This window comes from Tenrec ecaudatus, unplaced genomic scaffold (assembly GCF_050624435.1).
Source record: "Tenrec ecaudatus isolate mTenEca1 unplaced genomic scaffold, mTenEca1.hap1 Scaffold_3863, whole genome shotgun sequence".
Taxonomy (NCBI): domain Eukaryota; kingdom Metazoa; phylum Chordata; class Mammalia; order Afrosoricida; family Tenrecidae; genus Tenrec; species Tenrec ecaudatus.
In genome coordinates, this window is record NW_027459223.1 from 5537 (window position 1) to 19458 (window position 13922).

The 13922-nt window shown below is 48.3% G+C and overlaps 1 protein-coding gene across 1 annotated transcript in view; it reads right to left on the reverse strand.

The window, feature by feature from the left end:
• Positions 1 to 4993: 4993 nt before the first annotated feature.
• Positions 4994 to 13922, reverse strand: part of LOC142436540 (thyrotropin-releasing hormone-degrading ectoenzyme-like) — a gene marked incomplete at both ends in the record, with an annotated part of 102055 nt that continues 93126 nt past the window's right edge. Inside the window, one exon of the mRNA XM_075540121.1 lies at positions 4994 to 5125. Coding sequence (XP_075396236.1) covers positions 4994 to 5125 — 132 coding nt within the window. The remainder of the gene's footprint in view (positions 5126 to 13922) is intronic.

Here is a 13922-nt window from a genome sequence, read left to right on the forward strand (position 1 = left end):
GGCAAAAGTTTGCCCCAATCCCAAGCCTCCTACCAAGCCCTGCCCGCAGTGCAAACAGCCAGGCCACTGGAAGTCGAACTGCCTGACCCTGGCTCTGCCACCGGCTCTGCAAAGCCGAGGTGCCGAGATCCTGGAAACTCCAGACACATAGCTGCAAGGTATGGAGCTGCTGGGGTTCATGGACTGAAGAGGCCCTGGCTCCTCAACTCTGGTAACCCTCGCCGAGCCCAGGGTTGTGCTCCAGGTAGCGGACTACCTTCTCCATTTCGCCCTCTCACTCAGGCCCTACTTCCCCTTCCCTGGTCTCGGTTATGGGAATAGACAGGCCCCCCTCCCACTCTGCAGATCCTGTTACTGACTTAGCCCAACAACTTTCCCGCTCCTAGCTCAGTATGCTTTTTACCTCCCACTTACACTCCAACTTACACTGATCAGGAAAACACCCAGTATTGCTCTCTTCCTCAACAAAAATGGTGGGTACACAAATAGAACTTACTCATTCTCCCAAAGTTACAAGAGGAAACAATCATCACCAATATTCACAATTCTCCACACATCGGGCCAAAAGCTCTCTACACGTTTCTAACCCCATATTTCACCCCACTGGACTATGGAGTACTATCAACACAGTACATGCAAAATGCAACATCGGTGCCCTCTCCAATAGCCAGAAAGCTCAACACCCTCATAAACAGCTCCACCAGATGTAAGGGCACCTACTGGGACAGGACTGGCAGATAAACGTTACCCACATGCCAAAGCATAAGCGGTTTAAATATCTCCTCACTATGGTGAACACATTTTCAGGATGGATCAAAGCCTTTCCAACCTCCTCTGAGAGTGCAAGCATAGTCGCCACTCACCTTCTTCAAGACATCATTACTCGTTTTGGCCAGCCTGCTTCAATTCAGTCGGACAACGGTCCAGACTTCATATCTATGGTGCAGCAGGCAGTTTGCGCCTCACTGGGCATCTGCTGGAAACTCCACGCAGCCTACCACCCCCAGTCTTCTGGTAAGGTTGAACGAGCTAACGGTCTCATAAAACAACAGCTCACCAAACTCTCCCTAGAACTGCAACTTTCTTGGCCTCAACTATTACCCTTTGCTCTTATACTCGCCTTGGCGCAGCCCCTCAGGAGCCGTCCGGCCTCAGTCCTTTCAAAATACTCTACAGACAACCTTTCCTTTTCTCGCCTCTTCCTGCAACCGATTGCCCTCTGCTAGCTTTTTACCTTCCATACTTGTGCTTGCTCCACAACCTTCTTAGACAACACGCCAACTCTGCCATCCCTGAACCCTCTCTGACCTCTGCTGATCACCAAAAACCAGTGCATCCTGGATATGCTGTGTTAATTAAATCCCTTGCACCCAAACCCTTAGCACCCCGGTGGAAAGGCCCTTACACTGTCCCTTACCACTCCCTCAGCAATCAAGGTTCTTAGACTAGATTCCTGGGTACATTTGTCCCAAGTCCAGATGGCAGTAAACTCTGACCATGGCTCCCAGTGGTCTGCTCAGTCTACTGGTCCTATGTCTCTCTGCCTCACTCACCTCACCAAGCCAGACAGCTAAACCTAGTATAATTTCCCCTTTTGCCTGGCGATTTTACTTGACTGAAAACTATACCAATTACGCCTGCACTAAGTGTTATGATTATTTGCTGGCCACCGCTAACTGCCCACCCACAGGGGGCAGAGCACGCATATACTTAAATTTCACTGATTTTAAAACGCTTCCTGTATGACCAGAAGGCAACTACCCAATGTGCAAAAAAGTGAATGCAGAAAAATGTAGGGTGTCCTAGGTCTTCCTGCCAGATACTTTACCTTTCCCTTCGTCCCCAGGGATGATTCTACTACCATCAATCTAAATACACTCTCACAATCCCAGACCCCTGGGATAGCCGGTGGACGTCTCCGGTTCCAGGAGCCTAGTGCACCACTCGCCGAGAGAAATTTCTGGACGCCAAACTGTATGTATGGAGGTCGCTACTCCAGGTCCAATCCACCATCCACCGTAATATTCAGATCCAAGACCTTCAACTCACTAACTAAATTTCTAAACCTTCTGAGTCTCCCTTCTCCTGGCTCACCCTGCTTCAGCAGGGACTGGCCATCGCCACTTTGCTGGACTAGGCAACCTCTCCACCTGCTTCATGTGTGCGGCCCTAGAACGCCCTCCTCTGGTAGCAGTACCAGGTCCTGCCCTGTCATTTTCATCCAACGTAAAGACCACAAAAGCCATAACCATCCCCAACGTCCCTCTGTACATCCAACCAGAAAACACTCAAGTGCCCTTTTGCTACTCCAATCCATCGACACAGACATGTAATGTCACCCAAATCCCCTCCAAACCACTAACAGGGCCAGAAAAAATTTTCTTTTGGTGCAACCATACACTCACTATGCATATAAACATCAGTTCTACCTCTACCCGTCACTCTGGTTCCGCAGCTCCCTATATACACTCCGGCTGAGTTCCAGGACAAATACATCCAAGTATACAGTCGTCAAACTAAAAGAGCAGTTTTTCTCCTGATAGCAGTGAGAATCTCCTTCGCCTCAGCAGCAATTGCAGTAGGACTCAGCGGCGGAGCCCTTGGACACTATCATCACAGCAGACAAGTTAACCGCATGCTTCCAGCTGGCAGTCGATGCCTCTGCCAAGTCTCTAGCCTCCCTGCAAAGACAAATAACCTCTGTTGCCCAAGTTGCCTTGCAGAACCACCGCGCTTTACACCTCATCACGGCTGAAAAAGGAGGAACCTGCCTCTTCCTCCAGGAGGAAGGCTGTTATTATATCAATAAACTGGGGATTGTGGAAACTAGAGTCCAGATCCTCAACAAGCTAAACCGAGAGCTGCAAAACAACAGATTCAGAACAGATGGATCTTCCTCCTGGTGGAACTCTTCTCTGTACTCCTTCCTAGCCCTCATACTAGGACCCATAATTTTAGTTATAATTTTGCTCTTAATTGCTCCTTGTCTCATCCAGCTCCGGCAAAGTCGACTCCGCGAAATTACCCGTATAGCAGTTCACCAGCAATACCAACCTCTCCACCCTGTGCTAGGCCGCAACTGTCAGTACTCTGCCTGAAAAGCCCCTCCCCTTGCTTTTTACCCACTACCCACAGGAAGCAGTTACAGAAACGGTTACATCCCTTTTCCCTATAGGGCACAGTCTAAAATGTCCGGTCTTGGCACAACAGACTCCATTTTGAGTCCTGCACCTCCATCTTAGCTCTCAAGGCTGACCCCTAACCGACCTCCCCTCCCCTGCTCAACCCCAAATTCCTGGAACCAGCTCGTCCCAAAGCCAGAATGTTTTCTGAAGATATGGTCACTCCACGCATCCCTGACATATAGGTAAGATTAATGACCTTCTCCCTTCTGAAGCACCTGTGTGCGCAGATCCTCCCCAGCTTTGATCCTCCCCAGCTGTGCCTGCCAGCAGTGGGCATAAAAACGCTGCCAGGATTTTTTCCCCCTGCGCGGCTTCAATAGCTCAATACCCTGAGTTGCTGAACCTGCCCGCAAGCTTCTCAATAAAGCCTGCTTCTAAAACTTCGTTAATTGCATCTTTGATTCTGTTTTCACGTCCAAATAAACCTTATACACTGAGCCTCGAGAAGGCTTTGGGAGTCAAAATCCTCCCAGCCTCCAGGCAGCAGCGTCCCAGCCCCCTCACAAATGCAGCCCGGGAAGGCAGGCGAGTTCCCGGGAAAGCAGGCACGTCATGTCCCGCACACCAGCAAGACACGGCGCAAAGACGGACACCAGCAAGAAATGGCGCAAAGACGGACACCAGCAAGAAACGGCGCAAAGACGGACATCAGCAAGAAACGGCGCAAAGACGGACACCAGCAAGAAACGGCGCAAAGACGGACACCGTGAATTCAACCCAACAATTCTCCTGAGGGTGGTGAGGTAAAAGGAGCCCAGAGGGGCCCCCAATCCGTGAGACTAACATGGGAGGGCCCACTCCTGGGGCCGGCTTGCCTCATAGCTCCGAATCACACAGCACCGCTTCTTTTCGACCTCTCCGGGGACAGGTGTGCCACGGTCCTCGGCTCCACGCGAGAAACAGCTCACGCTGAGGCCTGGTTTGGGATCCCCGTGAGTTTTATGAGCGGTTAGGGAGGCGTGGTCGATGACGTGGGTCGACCCCATTGGCTGAATTGTTGAATTGAATTCACCTGGCCTAGGTGAGCCAATGCAGGTACAGCCCCACCCAGGCATAGCTCCCCCTCCTGGCTGGAAACCTGAACTTCTGAGCATGCAGTGAGCCACTGCTTCATGAGCCGGTAGCTTGGACCTCTGAGCATGTGTAATAGGCCTGCCAGTCCCTATGCTAGCTCCCTAACAGGTTTTCCAGCCAAAGGTCTGCCTTCTGGAGCTGTTCTACAGAAAGCACTTAGTTCCTGACCCCTATGCATTCGGGGTAATGGATGCCCTCGCTTCCGTGCTTGCTTCTATGTCATTCTGGAATGGTCCTTGTTTCACAGGTCGGCGAGGTCAGGAATTCTGGGCTGGTTGGCTACCAAGCACAAAATAAATAGCCAACAGATTGAAATCTCAACCCCTATATTGGTTTATTATCGACCACACAAACTTGTCTTCTGGAACTTCCCTCCTAAATTTCTGTACCCTTGAACTCCTTGACACATGTACTTGGAAAGCAAGGATTCCAAACTCTGATCATCATATCTGACTGCTCCCCCAGTCCCTCTGCACTGTCAACCAGCAAAGTCGGGCCTCTCCATTTCTCAGAAGCTGCAGATTGTTACGTGACATCACCCTGTGTTTAAATGTTAGTGATTATGCCACTTAAAAAACAAATGTGTGAGCCAACTGGGGGCAAACAAGACTCGTTTCAAACACCAGCTCTGTCTCCTCTAAGGGCCCGTGTACAACTGCGACAACACAACAGTGGGTCCTGCTGGGTCTCCATTAGCATCTGGGAGGAAGGTTATTTATTACAGGGAATCCTACCTTTGTCCCTTGGTGTTAATTGCAGACTCACTGGGTGACGGATTGTATCTGACACGCACCACGTTTGCCGCAGCAAACACCAACACTTTGTCAAACTCCGTTTGGTATTGCTCCATCCCTCCATTATTCTCCCTAATGACAAAAATAATTAACACATTCATATAAAAGCACAGGATGAGGATAGCTTTAATTTATGCATCTAGTTCAGGGTCATCCCTCTTATCAATATATGACAATCTAATGAGGCTTAATTAAAAAGTAGCAGTGAAGCAATTTAGGAAACTGAGGGATTGTCACGAGTCCTGGTTGTGACAGCATGTTTTGTGCACCATGGAAGATAACAGATTTGTCTTCTGTGGTATCTCATATCCATCATCCTCAAACTACCTGCTCTTAGGGGTAGAGAGAGCGAGCTTGTCTTTGAAAAAAATGCCTGGGTTTGGTAGCCGCTCACAGGATGGCAGGTGTAATGTATTATGAGAAATTAACAAATTTCTGAGAAGATGGCTATTGGAAGGTCTGGCTGGAGGGCAAGGTCATGGCCCTGAAGGATTCAGGATCCAGAAGTCAAGTCAGAACTGGATGCCAGAGACTTTCTCAATCCAGCCCTCTTTGCCCCTCCCCTAAGGCCAATACATTTCTAAGGGTTATGGATTCTACTTCAGAATCTTTCTCAAACCCAGGGCCCTCTTCACCATTATTGTCTAGACCTGGTCACCTCTTGCCTTATAAATAAAAATATGGGTTTATTGTAAGTCTGGGTCTGTTAGGTTTCTCGGGTGGGAAATGTCTCGGTCCTTGGCTACACACTGGAAAGAAATTCACACCAAAGCCTGGTTGGTAATCCGAGTGGGTTTATATACATGAGAGAAGAAGGTTCCGGCGTTACACTAAACTGAACACGGGCACCCTCATGACACTGCACACTCAGCCCTGCTGAGTGGAAGGCAGAGAAGCAGCTGAAGGGAAAGGGCGGTGGTCTCCAGATTCCAGCCTTTTAAGGGCTTTCAGCTGGGAGGCGTCAAGTAAGCTCTCCTGGCTTGGGCTTAGCCCGCATTGGCTTCCAACCTCCTGTAGGGGGCCCCCTAAGCATGGAGAGGAACAACCCCTTGTCTTGCTACCTAACCGGTCTACATTCCTGCATGGCTACATTGAGATGGAACTAGCCCCTTTAGACAGCCTGAGGGGTTCACCAGGAGACACGGGCCCCAGTGTTCCCTGTGACCACCTTAAACCTTAAACTACTGTTGGAGTTTATATTACCTGTGTGGGTCTGTGGGCATGGGACGTTTCCATGCCAGAGACCTGAAGTTACACAAATAGGCATCCAGAACAGAACTCATACAGGCTCTAATAAGATGCTCGGATGCTTCTCGCTAGGATGAGAATTTAACGAAGTGTGTGAGCAGTTCAGATCTTGTAAGGGAGAACAGGTCAGTAGGGTATCCAGAGAAGAGAGCAAAGGTCAGGGGAAAGGGAGGGGGCCCACAGACATCTGTGCTCTGTGTTTGGCCACAAGACAAGAAACCGGGTCTCCTTGCAAAAGAAAGCAGAACAGCAAGTCCCTCAGAACTACGACATTTTTAAACATGACCTATACAACACTCGGCTCTGGGAGGCGCCTTGGAAAACCATAAAAGCCCTAAAAGAGGGGCAAGGAGGAAGCCCAAGTCTTTGATTTTCCCTGCTGTGCTTTCAGTGTTGAAATGTCTGTGCACGGAGCCTTTGAAATTTCAGAATCAGAGAGTGGATTCATAAGCCAAGCTCCTGCTTTATTCTTCAATGCATTTTGGCCCAGTTTCTCCTTGGTGAGACATGTAACAGAAATTCTGGACTTAGGAGCCACTTGGTCCTTGGACACTAGGAGATTTCAGTGGAATCTGAAACAGGGCTCTAACCACCAGCTGGACTGGCCTAGGAAGCCCAAGTATTCATTCTCCCAAACACCAACCTCCCGTTGCTCTTCATCTGCCTGCACCTTGTTCAGCTTTAGTTGTCCGTGGAAGCGTTTGGCACCCATCTGATGCTTCGGAACCCAGAAAGGAGGAAAGGTAAAACTGGGATTCAAATGAAACAGACTTAAGCAGGACCATAGCCAAGATGTGCCCAGGGCTCCTCGCATCATTTGTCACCTTCATTTCCCTCTTTGGACTCAGACGTGGCAAGGTTCAGAAACAAGCTTTACCAGAAAGAACAGCTGTGAACCCAGCCTGCTTCCAAGTGAGAAAAAGCCCTTTACACATGAGTTCCTGAGGTCAGCCCAGCCCTGTGCGTCCCCACCCCTCCCAGAGTCCCTGGCTCTCTGGCGAAGCATTAAAGCAAGTGGAAACAGAGATTTGCTCAGAATAAAAAAATCGTTTTTCACAATAGCACGGCACGTTCTGGATGGCAATCACGGCTGCACAAACCATATCCATCCTCCAGCCATAATGTTGGCGCCTCAGTGACCACGCACATACATTGTGTGGCGAGACTCAGAGCCTATTCTATTTGTGGTCAATTGTTTCCTCCCTCTCCATACTTTACACTTAGGAGACATGCTCTCTGGAGGTGGTTGAGGCTTGTCTTCTCACCAATAATCATCTCCTACACCTTCCTTTACAGTCACTAATTTGATGTGTTCACTCAAAGAAATGCCAATAATATGAGCTTTCAGAGGAGAGCTCCTAGAGCTCCCCCAGACAACAAGGAGGCCGAGTGTCACCGTCATTATCCTGAGCTGGGAGGGGGCACTAGTGTTCTGGAAGCTGGGGATCCGTCACTGCCTGCCCACCGCACAGACAGAGCAGGTGCTGGTTATAATTGCTTCTAGACGTCCTGCCATGCTGAGTTGAAAGTCAAACCCGTAAACGCTGCCCGACTACAATAACACTGGAGTACACAGACATTTCTGCATCATTGCTGGGTGAAAATATACTGAGTGGAGTTGGATGAGATGGCAGCAAGTGCCTAAGGAGGGGATGCTGTGGGAATACCAACAAGATGACTGTCAGTCGCCGTTTCCTCCTCTCGTCTGCTTCCCCCCCCCCCTTTCTTTCAGGACCAAAAGACATGACAAATATGTAAGGAAACAAATTTGTTCATTTTTAGAGGAGTCTCCCACCCCCACCCCACCCCCATCCAACTCTGGCCTCCTTTGAGCAAGCCAGTAGAACTTTTTTTTTTTAAACCTGGCTTCTACTATGGCAATTTCCGGAGTTGCTATGTGGCTGTGTTTAAAAGTCGCCTTTGGGATCCAGAGCACAATCCTTGTCACAAAGGCATTCTCCCAGTCCCAAATAGCAATGCGACCTCCTTTCAGAAGGTTGTTCTTGTTTCTGTAGACCCATAAAGGAGTTCAAGCTGTTGATCTTGACCGTGGTTGTCGAGTCAGCCTCTCATGGGCACCTCATGGGAAGCAGAGCAAACTCTGCCAGTCTGTGCTATCACCAGGTCTGGGAGGGGAAGCCAACCGTGGCGGGCCAGAGGTCGATGTGTGGATGGAGATGATCAGGTCTTTCGTCCTTATTCTATTTCAGTCTGGAAACATCACATTTGTGAGTGGTGATACTGAGAGGGTTGTGGGAGGGTGGATTAGAAAGAGGGAACTGATTACAAGTATCTACATGTGACCTCCTCCCTGGGGGACGGACAACAGAAAAGTGGGTGAAGGGAGACATCGGAGCGGTCAAGATCCTGCCTTTTCAATTCCTCCATAGGGAGGCATGGTTGACGGTCATGGTCAACCCCAATGGCTGGATTGAATTCACCTGGCCCAGATGGGCCAATCCAGGTGTAATGCCCACCTAGGTGTACCACCCCTTCCTGGCCAGAAGTTTGAACCTGAGCATATGTAATGGATGACCCAGCCCTATGCTAAACCACCTAATAGTATTTGCAAGATGCCCAGCACCGTTCTAAGCTTTTTTGTGTATAATAATTCAATTATTCCACTTAACAAGCCTATGTGTGGACTCTATTTGGCCTCCTTTTACAGATGAAAAATCAGTGGCACAGGATGATAAAGTCATGAGCCTAGGACCACACAGTAAGGAAGTGGGAAGGAGAGATTTGGACCCAGGCTGCAGAGCCCATGCCTTGGGTGCCTACAGCTGCCATGTAGGACACAGAAAAGCATGGAGCAGACTCGGCGTAAGACATTAGGGAGTTGGGAGGACTGTAGCATGAATGTATGTGCTATGACTTCATGAGAGTAGCTGCTACTCAGATCCAGAAGAGAATACAAGCCTTTTGCAAAAAATATTTTTGCCAAGAGAGGGTGGAAAACTGCATCTTGTGCGAAATTCCCCCAACCTGCACATGTGCATAGCTATTTCAGAAGGTTCCAAACAATGTGTGCTGTGCGGTAAACCAAACTGAGCTCAGGGGGAGCTGGTCTGTGGGTTATGTTAGCCAGAAAGTGAGCAGTTTGAACTCACCAGCCACCACTCCAAGGGAGAAAGAGGAGGCTTTCTGCTCCCATGGACTTACAGCCTTCGAAGTGGCAGGGAGCATTTCCATGCGTCCTATGATTAGGATCTCAGAGAGTGAGGGTGGAGTTGGTTGAGACCTGTCTTCAGGGCATTTCCCAGAAGGGCTTCCTGCAGTGGCTCTGCCTTCAGGAATGTCTGATGACCTTGAGGGCAGCAAAGTCCTAAACACACTTGGGCAGTGGTTCTCAACCTTCCTAATACAGGTCCTCTTGTTGTGGTGATGCCCCCCTCCCCCAACCATTAAATGATTTTCTTGCTACTTCATCACTGTAATTTTCCTACAGTTATGAATTGGGTGAGCCCTGTGAAAGGGTCATATGACTCCCAAAGGGGTCGCAACCCACAGGTTGAGAACCACTGCACTAAGGGTTCCCCTCCCAGGCAGCCCTACCAGTGTCTGGTGTGCATAGTTCTGTGAGGTGAGAGAAATGGACTTAGTGTCTGCTTCTGGTGACAGTTGATGCAGGTGGGCTTTCTCCCTATGTCAAATCCCTCTAGAGCCATTTGTCACCACAACAGAGGGAGCCATGCACAAAAAAGCAAGAAGAGGATGCAGCACAGCAGGACAGCAAGCAGAACAATGATTGAATAAGCACAATTCACTTCAATCATGAATCGGGTGCCCTTGAGATGTGAGGAAGACCCCAGTCTAGTGACATTAGATCAGGTTTAGGGATTGAGTGAAGGGACCCCTCTTGGCTCCCCTCAGCCCCTATTTTGCTTTCCCATTGACCCTGACCCTTGCATCGTGATTGGTCCTTATTCCAGCATGATGGTTGGTTTCATAACCACGGCATATGGGAATGTGTTAGTCGATAGGTTATACAGGCACAGCCTCTGGAATGGGTAAGTGAGGAGGCGATTTGGGCTCGTTCATGCAGACCTCTAGTTGTCCTTGACATGACTGGTAGAATGGATCATGTGAAGTGATTTGAGATCGGCGTTGAGATCTGATAGGTCATGCAGACTTCTAGCTGATCCTGGCAGTACCCTATTTTAAGGAAACAGAATGTTTGGCGTTTAAGTCGTATTTGAGCTTAAATTTTGAGCAATAGGCTGTGGCTCACAGTTAGAGTCTATGTGGAGACCCTACATCCATTTTGAGGGGCCACAGATTCAGCCACCATTGATTTCTTTCCTACTGCTGACTGGCAGTGGAAAGTTTGTCCCTCAGGCAGTGTGCTTGCGTCCACTCCCCGGGCCAGATTCAACGATATATGGTAGTGTGCACATCCCAATGAAGGTCCCGCTCATGCTCTCACAGGCCCTCCTGAAACTCCATGAATTGATCTGTCTTCAGTCACAATTTTGTGACAAAGTTGTTTGTTTTCTATGTCTTATTTAAGTTTTCAGGAGCCCAGGTGGTAATGCTGGATAGTGTTGGACTATTAAGAGCAAGGTCGCTGGTTCAAAGCCACTAGTCATTCCACAGGAAAAAGATGAGGTTATTGCTTCCTGTAAAGGTAGCAAGTTCAGGATCCCTACACAGAGTCACTATGAGTCAGAGTCAGCAGGACAGAATGGGTGTCATTTTATTTAAGTCACTGTGGCTGTGGGTCCTTCCGACACCATTGTGGCCTCATGCGGATGCTGTCCTTCATCCAGAACAGCAGTTTGTGCCTTTTTCTTGTGTAAAACTTAGCAAAGGAGTTCCTAATAAAATATAGTTGAATTGGGAGTCATTTCCCTCTAAAAACAAAGTAAATACATAAATAGAAACGAGACTATGGTGCTAATAACCAGTTGGAGAGTTGAGAGAGCTGAACTCTCAATCCTGATAGAAACCCATTGTGACTGAGCACCTGCTCAAGGTCATCCACAGCCTATGAGGTTGAGCCTATGTGTTGGGGAGTACTTGTGTACATAAAGTTAACAATTTATCTTTCTAAAGATTCTATCTAAAACTTACTTTAAATAATAAGTTTTCCCCTGGGATAGGTAAAGTTCAGGGAGTTTAACACCCTAGCATCCACCCCCTCTCAGCAATCATCATGTTAGGCCAGAGGAGGCAAATCACACCCACTACCCAGGGAGCACTGCTTCCAAAAGCACATTGCCTGTGCCGGGGCAGAGGGGAGGTACCCGGACCAGAAATGCTGACAGAGTGGAACCAGAGAGCTCAGCCCCCAGCTTCCCGAGGGAGCAGCTGTGATGGTTCACTTCTGGATGAATATGTTTAAGCAAAGGCCAAGGGCATGACTTGGGCAGCACGAAAAGCAGATGTGCAGAGGTTGTTCACTGCATTCCAGAAGTTCACACACTCTCCGGAGGCTCCTTGGCTCAATGGCAGGAAGTCATTGGTGGCTTCCACCTTCAATCCCAAAAGGTCACTGCCGTCCAGTGGATTCCAACCACAGTGACCCTATATGGAGTTTTCAAGACTGTAAATCTTCATGGGAGCCAGCAGTCTCATTGTCCCCCTTGGGACAGGGAGCTAGCAGCCCGTTTTGCCACCAGGGCTCCTTCCTCTCTAATTCTGGATCCAGTCCCTCCGAATATCCTGCCCTGCCCTTGTCTAGGCTTCTTAAATGCGTTCCACACAGCTTATTTTAGTCTGGGTGCATTCGAGAAACAAATCCACAGAAAAACTTATGTATAAGAGAGTTGTGTGTAAAGGGTGAGTGCACATCAAGAAAACATGCTCGTATGTGCTTATGCACCCGCTTTGTCTTCAGCGGTCATGTCGGGGTAGGCTGGTGTGCTTTTTCCATGTGGGCTTTGTTGTTTCTTAGCTAGATGGCCCCCTGTTTATCTTCCAGCCTTTAAGACCCCAGACGCTATATCCTTTGATAGCCGGGAACCATGGTGCTTAACTACTACACCACCAGGGTTCATTAGCATGTGACTTATCACCTGTCAAAATAGCAGACCAGGTTTCTCCTTTGTGGCCACACCAGGTACTGACAGAACCAAGAACAGAGACACATTTATATATCTTGATTATCATTTGCATATTATATGCCAGGAATCCTTGGAAGTGTCTTGGAATTGTTCTACTCTGGTTCAAATTTCACACACCCTCCCAGTTTCCATACTTACTCTGCCAAACCCCTAGTAACTGATTTGCACCTCCTATCAACTTGGGGAAAAGACCCTATGCCACATATAGAAGTGGACATACTTGGTACCCAGAAAACCTGTTCAGTGTTTTGAGGGCGGCTCAGCAAACAAAATGGGCACAGTGATTAAGCATTCAGCTGCTAACACAACGGTCAACTCTCTAGTGGTTCTGAAAGAGAAGGGTATGGTAGTTGACCCCCCAAAAGAGTTACAAACTTGGAAACCCTACGGGTATTTGTATAGGGTCGCTATGTGTTCCAATTGAGATGATTGTCATAGGTTGGGTTTGGTTTAACCCGTCTTACTGAGGAGACTCCTTCTTTACACGCGATCAGTTACTTTAGAGGAAAAAGACATGCCTGTCCCAGAACAATCCAAGGACTGGTAAAGGCAACACCCACAAAGACACTCCCTCTGCCTGCCTAACTCTAAAATGCTGCCCATAAAACACTCTGCCTGGTAATATCTGGGCAGCACACTGGGGAGGTGCAGCAAATGTGTGTTGAATGTATGAGGCCATTTCATAGTTTGGCTGCACGATCAGGGTGTCTGTCATAAAGCCGATCTCTTTGACTCCACCTCTCAGCAGAGATGAACACAAGCTTCCCGTTTTTTTCTCGGCAATGTCCTTGTCAAATAAAAGTTCCTTGTAGATCAGTAACTTGCCACAGAGCAAAAGATATCGGAAGAGGCTCATCTTTCTCCTGGCTGTGAAATAGAATGGCAAGCCCCTCCCTTCAACACACACACACACACACACACACACGCACACACGCACACACACGCGCGCACACACACCCCTGCCTTACAACTACATTCGGTTGATTAGCAAACAAAGCTCTACAACCCAACTATGTGTTTTTCTTCTCCAGAGGAATGACGGACTTACATACCCTGCATTGTCTTTTTTTAATGGAATTGCCCCAGTTCTCCTCACCTTTCCTTAGATAGTGCAGTGAACTATTAGATGACTGCAGGTATTGAAAACTAGTACTGATTTCCAGTTTGTGTCACCTTTGGCTTTGAGCACCCTCCACTTCTCTAGTAAGCTTTCCATTGCTTTGGGGAAAATTTTCTCTTTCTGAATTTATTATGTGAGGGGGGAAGGGTAATAATTAATGTGCCTATGGAGGACTATCCTTCATGACCTAAACTCATTAAGGGGCAGTGCCTGATGGAGCATCAGGTTGGAGGAAGGCTTATTAACAACCTGCATTATACAGATGACACAATTTTGCTGAAAATGAGAAGGACTTGATTCACTTGCTGATGAAGATGAAGGATTAAAGCCTTCAGTTTGGATTATGACTCAAGGTGGAGAAAGCCCAGACCCTCACAACTGGACCTATTGATAACATCATGATAAATGGAGGAAAGTTCGAAATTGTCAAGGATTT